This window comes from Schistocerca serialis, chromosome 1 (assembly GCF_023864345.2).
Source record: "Schistocerca serialis cubense isolate TAMUIC-IGC-003099 chromosome 1, iqSchSeri2.2, whole genome shotgun sequence".
NCBI classification, from domain to species: domain Eukaryota; kingdom Metazoa; phylum Arthropoda; class Insecta; order Orthoptera; family Acrididae; genus Schistocerca; species Schistocerca serialis.
This window is the reverse complement of record NC_064638.1, coordinates 1,286,435,121-1,286,450,251: the sequence shown is the minus strand read 5'-3', so window position 1 is coordinate 1,286,450,251 and position 15,131 is coordinate 1,286,435,121. Positions and strand designations below refer to the sequence as shown.

General features: G+C 39.0%; 1 protein-coding gene across 2 annotated transcripts in view; it reads left to right on the top strand.

The window, feature by feature from the left end:
* The window catches only part of LOC126419648 (DNA topoisomerase 2-binding protein 1-A-like), a 266,920-nt gene that overhangs the window by 52,890 nt on the left and 198,899 nt on the right, over positions 1-15,131 (top strand). Inside the window, exons 3-5 of one of the 2 annotated variants that reach the window (XM_050086847.1) lie at positions 6,162-6,294; positions 6,385-6,492; positions 10,765-10,966. In XM_050086847.1, the coding sequence (XP_049942804.1) occupies positions 6,162-6,294; positions 6,385-6,492; positions 10,765-10,966 (443 nt within the window). Of the gene's footprint in view, positions 1-6,158; positions 6,295-6,384; positions 6,493-10,764; positions 10,967-15,131 lie in introns of both variants that reach the window. The other variant, XM_050086840.1, reaches the window with a different exon arrangement.

Genomic DNA, 15,131 nt, shown 5'->3' with positions numbered 1-15,131 from the left:
CTTCTTTGGATCTTCTCTATCTCCTCCGTCAGCCCGACCTGGTACGGATCCCACACTGATGAGCAATACTCAAGTATAGGTCGAACGAGTGTTTTGTAAGCCACCTCCTTTGTTGATGGACTACATTTTCTAAGCACTCTCCCAATGAATCTCAACCTGGTACCCGCCTTACCAACAATTAATTTTATATGATCATTCCACTTCAAATCGTTCCGTACGCACACTCCCAGATATTTTACAGAAGTAACTGCTACCAGTGTTTGTCCCGCTATCATATAATCATACAATAAAGGATCCTTCTTTCTATGTATTCGCAATACATTACATTTGTCTATGTTAAGGGTCAGTTGCCACTCCCTGCACCAAGTGCCTATCCGCTGCAGATCTTCCTGTATTTCGCTACAATTTTCTAATGCAGCAACTTCTCTGTATACTACAGCATCATCCGCGAAAAGCCGCATGGAACTTCCGACACTATCTACTAGGTCATTTATATATATTGTGAAAAGCAATGGTCCCATAACACTCCCCTGTGGCACGCCAGAGGTTACTTTAACGTCTGTAGACGTCTCTCCATTGATAACAACAAGCTGTGTTCTGTTTGCTAAAAACTCTTCAATCCAGCCACACAGCTGGTCTGATATTCCGTAGGCTCTTACTTTGTTTATCAGGCGACAGTGCGGAACTGTATCGAACGCCTTCCGGAAGTCAAGAAAAATAGCATCTACCTGGGAGCCTGTATCTAATATTTTCTGGGTCTCATGAACAAATAAGGCGAGTTGGGTCTCACACGATCGCTGTTTCCGGAATCCATGTTGATTCCTACATAGTAGATTCTGGGTTTCCAGAAATGACATGATACGCGAGCAAAAAACACGTTCTAAAATTCTACAAGATATCGACGTAAGAGATATAGTTTTGCGCATCTGCTCGACGACCCTTCTTGAAGACTGGGACTATCTGTGCTCTTTTCCAATCATTTGGAACCCTCCGTTCCTCTAGAGACTTGCGGTACACGGCTGTTAGAAGGGGGGCAAGTTCTTTTGCGTACTCTGTGTAGAATCGAATTGGTATCCCGTCAGGTCCAGTGGACTTTCCTCTATTGAGTGATTCCAGTTGCTTTTCTATTCCTTGGACACTTATTTCGATGTCAGCCATTTTTTCGTTTGTGCGAGGATTTAGAGAAGGAACTGCAGTGCGGTCTTCCTCTGTGAAACAGCCTTGGAAAAAGGTGTTTAGTATTTCTGCTTTACGCGTGTCATTCTCTGTTTCAATGCCATCATCATCCCGTAGTGTCTGGATATGCTGTTTCGAGCCACTTACTGATTTAACGTAAGACCAGAACTTCCTAGGATTTTCTGTCAAGTCGGTACATAGAATTTTACTTTCGAATTCAATGAACGCTTCACGCATAGCCCTCCTTACGCTAACTTTGACATCGTTTAGCTTCTGTTTGTCTGAGAGGTTTTGGCTGCGTTTAAACTTGGAGTGGAGCTCTCTTTGCTTTCGCAGTAGTTTCCTAACTTTGTTGTTGTACCACGGTGGATTTTTCCCGTCCCTCACAGTTTTACTCGGCACGTACCTGTCTAAAACGCATTTTACGATTGCCTTGAACTTTTTCCATAAACACTCAACATTGTCAGTGTCGGAACAGAAATTTTCGTTTTGATCTGTTAGGTAGTCTGAAATCTGCCTTCTATTACTCTTGCTAAACAGATAAACCTTCCTCCCTTTTTTTATATTCCTATTAACTTCCATATTCAGGGATGCTGCAACGGCCTTATGATCACTGATTCCCTGTTCTGTACATACAGAGTCGAAAAGTTCGGGTCTGTTTGTTATCAGTAGGTCCAAGATGTTATCTCCATGAGTCGGTTCTCTGTTTAATTGCTCGAGGTAATTTTCGGATAGTGCACTCATTATAATGTCACTCGATGCTCTGTCCCTACCACCCGTCCTAAACATCTGAGTGTCCCAGTCTATATCTGGTAAATTGAAATCTCCACCTAAGACTATAACATGCTGAGAAAATTTATGTGAAATGTATTCCAAATTTTCTCTCAGTTGTTCTGCCACTAATGCTGCTGAGTCGGGAGGTCGGTAAAAGGAGCCAATTATTAACCTAGTTCGGTTGTTTAGTGTAACCTCCACCCATAATAATTCACAGGAACTATCCACTTCTACTTGACTACAGGATAAACTACTACTAACAGCGACGAACACTCCACCACCGGTTGCATGCAATCTATCCTTTCTAAACACCGTCTGTACCATTCCACATCATGAGGAAAGGTATGGAAGTAAATACAAAGGAAATGTGATGTGTGACCATACACGACAAAGGTGTTCTAAGCATTACACCCCAGACACTTTAGCCCAGACGATGGTGAAATACTTCAAGCAAATTACATATAATGCTAGTCAAGGTTCTACATTTCAACTCATTTCAGTATCACTTGAAGATACAGTGGGGCTTTATCTCCTAAATCCAGTCACACTGGAGAATACAGTCATCCCATGTGCATGTATGAGTTAAAACATGTGCTATCTGTGGCTCTTAATACAATCCCAGGACCAAGTGTACTAAGCCATGTTGCAACATTTGAATATTGCATTGAAGACTGTCTCCTCATGTTTTAATAGAATTTGGTCGAATCGACAATATTTGATTCTTGGAGGGAAGTAATTTCCTCCTGAAACCTTGAATGTACCACTTTACACCTGACAATCTAATATTCCTTGAGGCAGTGGTACAAGAGGATAAATTTTTTTCTGCCATCGTAGGTAGCAGTTAATGAGAATATTTTGTTACATCAAAGGGGCCTATAACATCATATGGAGATCAGATATGTGAAACTGAATGGGGCTTGTCTACCCATCATATATCATTGTTCCTTTCTGGGAGGTAGATGTAGAGTTGACAGTGCACTCTGAGACCAACATAATCAGGACAATGGTGTCCCTCAGGCGGGTGTGTTGTGTTCCTCTTTTTGCTATAGCCAACACCAACACAGTAACCAGAGCCAGGAACCCTGTCAGATTCTATCTTTTTATGGATTATGTTTCAATTTTTATTAGTCTTAATCTCAAGATGAATGCTCAACTGCAACGAACCTTAAGAAAACAGTTATGGGCTAAAATACAAGGTCTTCAATTTTTCCCTGGCCAAATGAGCCTCTGCCACTTTCAGTTGAATAAGTTATGATTTTAATAAGCCCTAACTGTGAGTGGGGGATACAACTCCTGTCTTTTCAGTAATCAGTAAAGTTTTGGGGACTCATCTTTGATAAGAAACTCGTCTGGTTTTCACTCGTGAATCATCTCAAAGTAAGTGTTCTAAAGGTACTTAATATCTTAAAGTAATTTACTGTTAGATACTGGGGCACACAACAATCATCATTGTTTATACTGTGTAGCTATGGCTGTACTGTGTTATGGTTGTACACAACCATTATATTTAAAGACCTTGGACTCTCTCATGATGAGTGCATTAGACTGGTAAAAGGAGCTTTAAAGACAAGCCGTATACCCAGCCTCATTGCACTTGCCATCAACCATCCATTGGAAGTTCCTCATGATGTGGCACACACGTCTGCCAAGTCCCCCACTCTACAGCCTTTAATATTCTTGTCTGACCATCAGTAGGACAAGTGTTCGTAAATTGTTGAAGGGCAATGAGAATGTCTGGGTTAGAACAAAGGAGCAGCTTGGAGAATTTGATATGATGGATCTGAATGTTTTACACAGGTTTGGAGCAAAAGCAAGCCGTTTACAAATTTTTAGAGGAGAACGGATGTTTAACATTAATTTACACTGATGAATCTAGTTTTGCCTGTCAGTGCATTTAGGACTAGACTTCCAGTCAAATTAAGTCTTTGGCACAAAGCTCCAGAGCAAAGGCACTGGAGCAGATTAGTCACAGTTGATGGAATGACTTTCTCATTTGCTGGTTTCCTAAGTGCCCTACAGACCATTCATTCTGCCGAGTACCAAGCCATGTGGGAATCCTGGAAAATGAACGAGCTGACAAGACAGCAAGGGACGTACGCAAAGACAGTAATGCTATATCCTTCAATGCTGTGACCTCATTGTTGAAGATTGTTAAGTGGCAATGGGAGAATGTGTGACTTGACATACAAAATAACAAATTAAGGCTGGTGAAGCATGCAGTTTTGGCCTTGTGAGCATCATTCCATTCACACAGATGGAAAGAAGCAGCTCCACCACAACTGAGAACAGGCCATTGTCCTCAAACATACAGCCTGATGCAACAGCAAACACCGGTGTGTGGTGCTTACGGTGTACCAGTGTTGGTGCTACGCACCTTACTTGATTAAATTTTTATATTTGGATACGGGCACATCAATTGTTCGTGGTATGATTTGTCCAACTTTTTAAACAACAATGAGGAAAATACTGAAGTTCTAAAGATTTGGTGTGTTGGCAAGACATGTGGCTAAGTTATTGCCTGTCATTTTTATGTTTTTCATAGAGGCTGGTTCATCTATTTTTAATTAGTGATCAAGCCAGTCATATTATCAGAATAAGTTCTAAAGTTTTGACACTATATCTATTTTTCTTTTTAATATATATTGTGAAACTGACTCAAATTTTTTGAGAACTTTGACAGCCATGTTTAGAATGGTTACTTTCCTGTTGTTATTAGCAGTAACTGAGCCATAAGTACCAGTGAATAACTTTAAGCATTTTTAACTAATTCCCTTTTTATGACTATATTTTATTTAAACACGAGTAAAGGGCACAAACTTGCATGTGAACCTATATGCTCCTGTTAGTGATTTTATTATCCATTGTAATATCTACATCTACATGATTACTCTGCTATTCACAATAAAGTGCCTGGCAGAGGGCTCAGTGAACCATTTTCAAGCTCTCTCTACCATTCCACTCTCGAACGGTGCGCGGAAAAAATGAGCACTTAAATTTAAATTAGCCCTGATTTCTCATATTTTGTCGTGATGATTATTTCTTATTATATTAAATTTCAGCCTCCAGTTGCATAAGCAAAGAAACTTTACCTAGGTTTCGACTATAATAATGTAGCCTCCTTCAGAAATGTCACAATATAAAATTAAAATTAAAACATGCCAAATATTGACCTTGTCATTAGTAGAAGTGATGCAGTCTTATGACTATATACTGTATTTTAAGTTTGACAAGGCCAGTATCTGGCATGTTTTAATTTTATATTGTGACATTTCTGAGGGAGGCTACATTATTATAGCTGAAACCTAGGTAAAGTTTCTTTGCTTATGCAACTGGAGGCTGAAATTTAATATAATTACATTTTACAGTTACTGACTGCTGCACCATGCTAAAAATATTCAAAAATGATCATTTCTCTCTATGTAGGTAGGTGCCAACAGAAGTTTTCGCAATTGGAGGAGAAAACTGGTGATTGAAGTTTCATGAGAATATCGCGTCACAACGAAAAAGCCTTTGTTTAAATGATTGTCACTCCAATTTATGTATCATGTCTGTGGCACTATCTCCCCTATTTTGGAGTAATACAAAATGAGCTGCCCATCTTTGAACTTTTTCGATGTCATCCGTCAGTCCCACCTGATGTGGATCCCACACTTGTTTATAACAAATCCGTTTCTGTTCTCGTTGCCAGATAGTCCTTGAAGTGTCAGCTGTGTGACCCCAAGGTCCATCATAACTTGCATGAAGTGAACCAAATTTTCATAAACATAGAATGTGTTTTGTCAACCTAACTCTAATTGTTACTAGAAGTGTTGAAGATCTCAGCCTCATTTTAACAAGTGAAGTCTTACCTTGTTTGTTAATCATTAGAATTGCTGGAGGAAAAAATTTTCCATTTTTAAATGTGGCTTATTTAATAAAAATTCAGATGACAGAGTGCAGTGTACGTGGCATATTGTGGTATAATTGCTCAGTTAATACTGCCATGTTAGATCTTGAAATGAAATCTAAGGTGTAAGGTAGGGATAGTTTTCCGCCCCCAACTCATATTCAGTTGCCTTTAAATCCCCCCCCCTCCTCCCCTGTTCTTGTCACTTAATCATTTGTGACATTTGTAACGTAGAAATCATTTTGCTAGGGTGTTCCTGTGACTGTGCCGTCATTTTGGTCTTCAGCTTATGCATAACTAATATATGTAATTGGTGTTTTAGCAGAATAGTTGGGCCACGCTGCATTCTAACTTGCCTCACAGAAGGAATTTCAATACCTGAAGGCCGTTCTGCAATTTACACTGTGGGAATGAGGGGACTCCTAATTAGCACCACTGGTTTTGATGGTGAACCAAAGGTAGTAATATATGGTACAAGGAAAATATTTATTCTGTGTATTTCAGCAGTTACAATGCTTGCATGTAAAATATAATGCCTTGTATTTCAGAAAAAAATTACAAAACTGGTCGAGTTCATGGGAGGTGTTTTTACCAACAAACTAAGACAGAGTGTCACCCATCTTGTTGCACATTCTGTGCTTTCAGAGAAGTACCAGGTAAGCCCTTGATTATATCCTGCTTTGAGAATATAACTTCTCGTAGATTAATATTACAACATGCAGTTTAAATGAAACAACAAGTTCAATGTTATCAGTCACCGTTTTATTTATTTCCAAGACGCGTTTCAAAGGTTTAAACCTACATCATCGGGTGGATTTACATTAGTAAGTATTACATTTGTGTGTGTGTGTGTGTGTGTGTGTGTGTGTGTGTGTGTGTGTTGTGTTACGATTTTTGGAGGAACTTGTGGCACTGCCTAGTGGAGAAACGAGACACTATTTCAGAATATGGTTTAGGATTACTTTTGACGAAAAATTAAACTGATATCTAATGGTAAACATCAAATAAGTAAACTACAGTACCTTCAGTGATCACAGGTTCCTTTTGCTGTCGTAACACATCACATGTATACTGCCACATTTGTAAACAAATATGGCGTCTGGAATCAGCTGGGTGCAAGGTTCGTATAGCAGAAGTGAAGACATAATCGCAAAGTGCAAAGAATATACATCATAACAATATTATTACAGATTAATTGCTTTAAGCATTTGGCGGTGTTTGTTTTGAGGTGTCAAATAGATGTGTGTGTACTTCAGGTGGTATATAAATCCAATTCTGACAAGTTAAAACAGCAAACATTCGTACTCGTTTATACAATCAGGTGAAATGTTAAAATGACTTAAACTTCATACTTATTGATAACAATTAGTTGAAATGTTACAGACTATAATTACAATGGTCATATTGGCTACAACAGTAAAATCATACATACATTACACTCTTTGATTGGGGTTAATAAACAGATGTGAAGTGAGGGGCTGGAGGCAGAAGGAGAGGTAGAGAGAGAGAAAAAAGTGTGTGTGTGTGTGTGTGTGTGTGTGTGTGTGTGTGTGGGGGGGCGCGCGCGCGCATTTTTAAGAGTGTAGGCAGCTGCTGAAAACGGAGATGATACTATTGTAAATATTGTCATTTAAGATAGATTCTGGTTGTTTCATTTGATGTTTGTATATTTGGAGTGTTTCAAGGATGTCTAGTTTTCTGCCTTTTGGTTGGATGTGTAGCATGCTAATACATGTGTTGTTAACATGGTGTTTTGTTTCATGCAGGTGGGTAGCTATTGGTGATGTGTGATATTTTTGTTTTTTAGTGTTGCCATGTGTTCCTTGAACCATATTCTGAAATAGTGTCTCGTTTCTCCACTAGGCAGTGCCACAAGTTCCTCCAAAAATCGTGACACAACACACACACAAATGTAATACTTACTAATGTAAATCTACCCGATGATGGAGGTTTAAACCTTCGAAACGCGTCGTGGAAATAAATAAAACGGTGACTAGTAACGGTGAACTTGTTGTTTCATTTAATGTCGGTAAGTCACGGTAAAGCCTAACCTAAAAATGTTCGCATTTAAACATGCAGTTTATTTTTGCGATATCCTTACGTGCACACCAATACTATATTGTGCTGTGTAGGGTATTTAGTGGGAATTGCTCTCCTACCTTGTTAGCCTTTTAGTCTTTACAGTTATGTCCGCAGCTAATCCACTGATGCTCATTTTTACTAACTTTAATTTCTGTCGTGAACTATCATACAGTGTTCTGCCCTTTTCTGTAGTTTTCTCTGAGCAGTAAACTGACATCATTATTAATATTGGTTGTAACAATGTTTCTGCTTATCAGTAATTGTTGTGGCTCTCCTGTTTCTCTCAGTACTTCAACTTTAATCTCCAGGAACACACACAAAAAGCCTACTGTGATTTCCTTCAAGTCAAAGTTTCTGCTCCTTAGAGGCATGCACTCCATATTTAGCTGAGGAAGAATTTTGTCCCAGGATTCAGGAAGATGCTGTTTGTTAGTGGTTTGTTTTTCTGGAGAAGTGATTCTAGTACCTGGGCTGTTGTGCTTTCACATACATTGGACTTGCTCAGTCTGCTGTGAGACAGCTTCCCATGTACTTGGATGTAGTAATGTCAGTTTTTTACCTGTAAAGTGCATGACTACATTTACTTTTCTGTCCCTTGTGCATTTTGTCATTTGTGTTTTTTCCTCTTTTTGGTTCCCCTTGAACTGTTGCCCCATTGCCACTGACTTCTAAAATTACATAACTGCATTGTTTGTGTACAAATTGAATAGCAATGGTGTTGAACCAAATCTTCATCATTCCTTTTTCTTAGCCTTGTCTGCACTCTTTCTTCACATATAATGGCTCTCTGTTTCATGCAGAATTATTCTTCAGTCCATATAATCCATCCCTTTGTTCGTCAGTTTGAATATTTTGATGGACTTTGCTGAGTGCCTTCTCTCTGTATGTGAAGTGGACGAAGGCTAATTTGCTGAACATCAAAGAATTCTCAGCCGTTAACCATAATGTGAATATTACCTCTGGTGTTCCAAATACTTTTGAAGTGTAAACTAGTCATCTCGTGGACCTTCTGCTTACTTTTGCAGGTGATGATAGTTAATGCTAGTTACCATTTTTTAGACTTGTAATAGGAAGTTGAATGCCGTGTACTAATTGCATTTCAGTGCCATGCTGGACTTAGGAATGCATGTCATAAGTGTTTCTTCAGAATTATGTATAATTTCTCCTTTTATGCATGAAAATTTTCAGTTCCAGATTTTTATGATTTTTCAATCTATTTAATGCTTAGTCATATTTGTCTTTAAATACTGTGTACAATGATTGTCTTGGTCAGCCATATTCATATTCTAGAGAATGTACAATATGTATTGCAGTATTTGTCTTGCAGCATTGTTTGCTGTTTATTGTAACCCAATCTTCATAGCCCTTTATCTATATTAATATGTTCTGTCAGCTGTCTTTCCTTTATGGTGTCTGCAATTCCTGCATTCCAATCCTTCGTAGGCTTGGTCCTTTCCCACTTTCCTGAAATTATTAGTGTCCACACTTTGAGATGTGTTACCATCTGTACTCTTCATACTGCTATACCATGCCAGCTATTCCCTATCTGTATCTGTCCACTGTAGTCAATGTTAAATTTATTATGGTCATTTACTTGATGTCTTGATTGTTCACCCTGTTGGTATGTGGTTTTGCAACACCACCTCAGTAAGTAATTTCCATCGAGTACAGTTTTCCTGTCATTTTCTTTGTCAGTGCCCACACTTCTGATGCATATGACTCGAAGCTTTTCCACAAAACTCGTATACCTCCATTTCATAATGTTAGATGTATCCGCTCAGTTACGATGCTTGATTTCAAAGTTTTATTCTGTATGTCCTGATTGTCCCTGCCGTCTGGTGTCAGTGTGATACCTTGTATTTAATATGAGATTATTTTTTTAACAATTCTCTTCTCTGTTTCTAAGACTTCCATTTCCTTTCCTATGACTACGTACTGTGGGTTCTAATATATTCATATGCCACTTCTGGCATTCCTCTAATTTTCCACATCAGTAACTTGAGTCTTCTTCATTCTTGGCTACAGTCACTTGTCTACAGACAATAGGCTATACATAGTGTTATTTCCTAATTGCATGGGCATATTTTCCTCCAGATTTTGGGGCATTATCTATGTATATTTTGAAAAACTTTGGAAATAAGCAAAAGCGCTTATAATTCCTTGTTAACTGCAATCATCCAAAACATAGTTACCTATTTTCACTATACTTCTGCTGTCTATATGGACAGGCTGCTCCATAGGGCACGGGCTCTCCAGGGTGCCACTAAGCTCAGTTGGGCGGACACAGCTGCTGTACGCTACATTCCGTGTGGTCCTATTGCCCTTATTCTGCTCGTGCATGAGGCACTAGGCCATGCCTGTCTGCATGCGCCCGACCGGAGCCGTAAGATTGTGCAGGCTACGACCTGACTGCCTGTGCACGTCAGCTGCTTTCCTGCACCCTACCCACCTTAACTGACGGGAATCAGCTGCCTGACAGCAGGTGCTCTGGCTGGAACAGCCTGACAGTAAACTTTTTCACTGTGTTGATAGAAATTGCAGGAACTTTAGAGAATATTTTCATTCACATCTGTTTCATTACATCAATCCTTAATGGAGAACACATCTTGTTTTCAGATTCTTTACCTGTAACCTTACATTGCAAGTATGAAAAGGGGTGTAGCGTTCAGTCAGCCAGTACAAGTTGTTATTGTATTTTTATGCATATAAACATGCAACATGTGATTGTGATTTTGGTTATTGTGACAGGAGTTGGTGTTTAGAAATACTTAAGATTTTGTAGAGGACACTTCTGTTAACATTTTGATAATTTTCACTCGGTACTAAATGCCTGTCAATTGTTTCAGAAAGCAACTGAGCAGGGCATACCTGTCATGACAGAGAAGTGGGTGCTGGAAGTGTGGGAAGCTAGCAAGCTCAGAAATGTCCATGCAACAGATGACGAATTTATGAATTATAAGTGCCCAATTTTTCACAACTTGTGTGTGACATCATCTGGGCTACCCCACAAAGAAAGAGACACGATTAAAGAGCTTATAAACAGTAATGGTATGTATATTTCAAGGTATTGCAATTTATTAATGTTTTATCTTTGTTATACCATCTCATCGTTAATATGTGTCCTCTGTGTGAAAAGTCTTCCTATGTGAATGAAGTGTGATACTGCTATAGTATTCCTATAAGGGCCTCAGAAGCAAAGTGATACCAGTGAAATTTTCATACTTCTCACATAAATGACTTAAGTTTAAAGGTATATTAGAAAATGGTTTCAAATTTAGTAACTGTTAAACCTTAGAAACTGTATTATTATATTATATCTAAATTTCTCTCGTGGAAACAAAAGAAGGGAGAATACAGCATTTTCCGAGCTGTTAAATGGTATAATGTCATTTATGCTGAGTGACTATAAATGATTCATTCGTTTTCAGAGTTCTGTATTTTTCAAAATATTAAATGTATAAATATGATTGATGCTTGAATTGAACTGTAAAACTCGCAGAGTTTGCGTTGTGTCCACTAGTTGGTGGTATGGGTGCAGTGCCTTGACAAAATGGTGACAAAGTAAGAAAAGAGTTATTGTTTGTTGGAATATGCGAGATGTTTATCTGTTACAACAGTGCAGCATACATTCAAAAGGAGCTGTGCAGAATAACCACCACATAAATAGAGAACTGTGTCTTGGTATTAACACTGTAAACAGAAAAGTACCAATGGACCAGATGCAACTGCAGAGAAGGTGAAAGTAAGTTTCGTACCCAGTCCAAAGAAATCATTGTTCCATGCACTTTGAATACTGCATCTGACTGTCTGGAAGATTTTGCCACAGTGATTACATTTCAAACTGTACTATCTGCAGCTTGTGCATCAATTATAACCGAAATAACACCTAAACGAAGGACTTCCACATTGCTCTGGATTGGGCATTGTGATGATGATGTGGTTCTGTTTCCTTGGCCTCCCAGGTTGCCTGACTTTGTGCCCTGTGACTTTTTTCATTGAGGAAACATTAAGGATTGTCTTTACATACCCTCCCCGATACCGAGAACAGTGGAATAGCTCAGAAAATGCTTCAGTGCTGCTGCTGCTATGACCATTTGCACGATGTCCCCACTTAAGATAAAGAATGACCTTGTCAGTTTGACATGTCGTGTCACCAGAATGACATCTGTAGAGAGCAAAATGCAAACTTGCAAATTTATGGTTCTATTCGTGCATCAGCCATGTTTTTACATGAGCTTTGAATACAAATGAATCATTTATAGTACCTCTGTGTTACTCTCTATTGAAGATCTTTTAGAGGAAAAGTGATAAAGATCCAAGTTGGCTGTTGTGTCAAAGAATTTCTCTGCTGTGATCTGCAGATCGAACAGTAACTGTTGTTACAGCATTCACGTTGGCTGTATCTTCAAAAACAGCCTCGCTCATCGTGACACTTAGTCTTCTGTTGTTGCTCTTACAAGGTAACCTCCCCATCGCACCCCCCTCAGATTTAGTTATAAGTTGGCACAGTGAATAGGCCTTGAAAAACTGAACAGAGATCAATCGAGAAAACGGGAAGAAGTTGTGTGGAACTATGAAAAAAATAAGCAAAATATACAAACTGAGTAGTCCATGTGCAAGATAGGCAACATCAAGGATAATGTAAGGTCAGGAATGTCATGGTCCCGTGATTAGCGTGAGCAGCTCTGGAACGAGAGGTCGTTGGTTCAAGTCTTCCCTCGAGTGAAAAGTTTGCTTTTTTATTTTCGCAAAGTTATGATCTCTCCGTTTGTTCATTGACGTCTCTGTTCACTGTACTAAGTTTAGTGTCTGTGTTTTGCGACCGCACCGCAAAACCGTGCGATTAGTAGACGAAAGGACGTGCCTCTCCAATGGGAACCGAAAACATTTGATCGCAAGGTCGTAGGTCAACCGATACCTCCACAGGAAAACACGTCTGATATATTCTATACGACACTGTGCGTCACATGACAGGAATATGTTGTTGACCCACCTAACTTGTACACTTGGCGAATGGGTAAAAAGATTCTTCTACCTTGCCCGACTTAGGTTTTCTTGTGGATGTGATAATCACTCCCAAAAAAGTGATGAAAACATGAGTTTGTCACATAAACTGCAACAAATGAATGCAACAGTTTCACAGTCACACAGTTTCCCCTGTGCTCCGTCAAAACATATGTTTGTTTAGGTGTAGCGTCCCCATACTACGGCGCAGTTACTTCGCATCGGACAGACGGACGGACAGATAATAATTGTCTGAAAATAAAAAATTAAAATTTTCACGCGAGGGAGGACGTGAACCAAGGACCTCCCGCTTTGCAGCTGCTCATGCTTACCACGGGACCACGGCGATCCTGAGCTCAGACTATCCTTGATGTTGAATATCTTCCGCATGGACTACTCAGTTTGTATATTTTGTTAATTTTTTTCATAGTTCCACACAACTTCTTCCTGTTTTCTCAATTGATCTGTGTTCAGTTTTTCAAGGCCTATCCACTGTGTCAACTTATAACTAAATCTGAGGGGGTTGCGATGTGGAGGTTCCCTTGTTAGCAACTTGTAGCTAGCAATCAGGCACGTACATGTGGCTCTCATTTAGTTTTCAGTTTGGCCAAAATCTTTGTCATGTTCACAGAAAATGAGTCCATGCTGGGATAATTTATAATGAATTGAATCAGTTGATGTTTGTAAAAATATTAAAGTTCAGATTATGACAGCCAGAATAAACAATGACTTCATTCTCATGCTGTGGCATACTTTTTGAAATTTTCAACAAACTAACTTTTTCCTGTGAATGCCTTTGAGCTACACTCCCATCACTCTCTTTTTGGTTGTTCTCATCTTTATTTTCCACTTTTCTCCTAGTTCTTAATTCCAGTTGTCATTCTTCCTCCTCCTCATTTTAATCCATATTTACTTGTCACTTTGTCCTATTGTCTGACAGTTGTTGATTCACATGAAGTAGTTTTGATCTTGTATTCTCTCTGGCATCTCCCCTTAATATATATATATATATAATGGAAGGAAACATTCCACGTGGGAAAAATTATATATAAAAACAAAGATGAGGTGACTTACCGAACAAAAGCGCTGGCAGGTCGATAGACACACAAACAAACACAAACATACACACAAAATTCAAGCTTTCGCAACAAACTGTTGCCTCATCAGGAAAGAGGGAAGGAGAGGGGAAGACGAAAGGAAGTGGGTTTTAGGGGAGAGGGTAAGGAGTCATTCCAATCCCGGGAGCGGAAAGACTTACCTTAGGGGGGAAAAAAGGACAGGTATACACTCGCACACACGCACATATCCATCCACACATACAGACACAAGCAGACATATTTAAAATATGTGTGGATGGATATGTGCGTGTGTGCGAGTGTATACCTGTCCTTTTTTCCCCCTAAGGTAAGTCTTTCCGCTCCCGGGATTGGAATGACTCCTTACCCTCTCCCCTAAAACCCACTTCCTTTCGTCTTCCCCTCTCCTTCCCTCTTTCCTGATGAGGCAACAGTTTGTTGCGAAAGCTTGAATTTTGTGTGTATGTTTGTGTTTGTTTGTTTGTGTGTCTATCGACCTGCCAACGCTTTTGTTCGGTAAGTCACCTCATCTTTGTGTGTGTGTGTGTGTGTGTGTGTGTGTGTGTGTGTGTGTGTGTGTGTGTGTCTATATATATATCCCCCTCTCCGAAGAGGAAACAGTTGGTTCAGAAAGCTAGTTTCTTCCTTCTTTTAAGTGCATGCATCAGTAGCATGTGGAATTTTGCATCCTTGAAAATATTTACAGGCTAGCCATCCTGTCTCACTGTACATTAAGTGCTGCTTATTTTCAATAATTCATATTTGTACTTTAATATTTACTGTTAAATTAAAGAAGGCACTACCTTTGAAATGAATAGTGTAAAAATAAACTAGAACTTCAAACACGATATATTTGGTCATCAGTCAAATGTTTGTATATTGTTGTGAAATTTCTTACAAAGTTTATTGCCTGAAGATGCCTGACTGATAGTTTTTGTCATTAAATGATAGTATTGATTAAAAAATAAAAGGGATATCTTACATGATTTAACGAAGTCTTCACACTTCATAAACTGCTTAAAACATTGAGGTATAGTCATTCAGTTGATTTATGTTTGTACAATCAGAAGCAGAAAGTCACTTTTCATTGTTACATTCCATGCAACATGCTTCAATTTGAATGAGACATAACA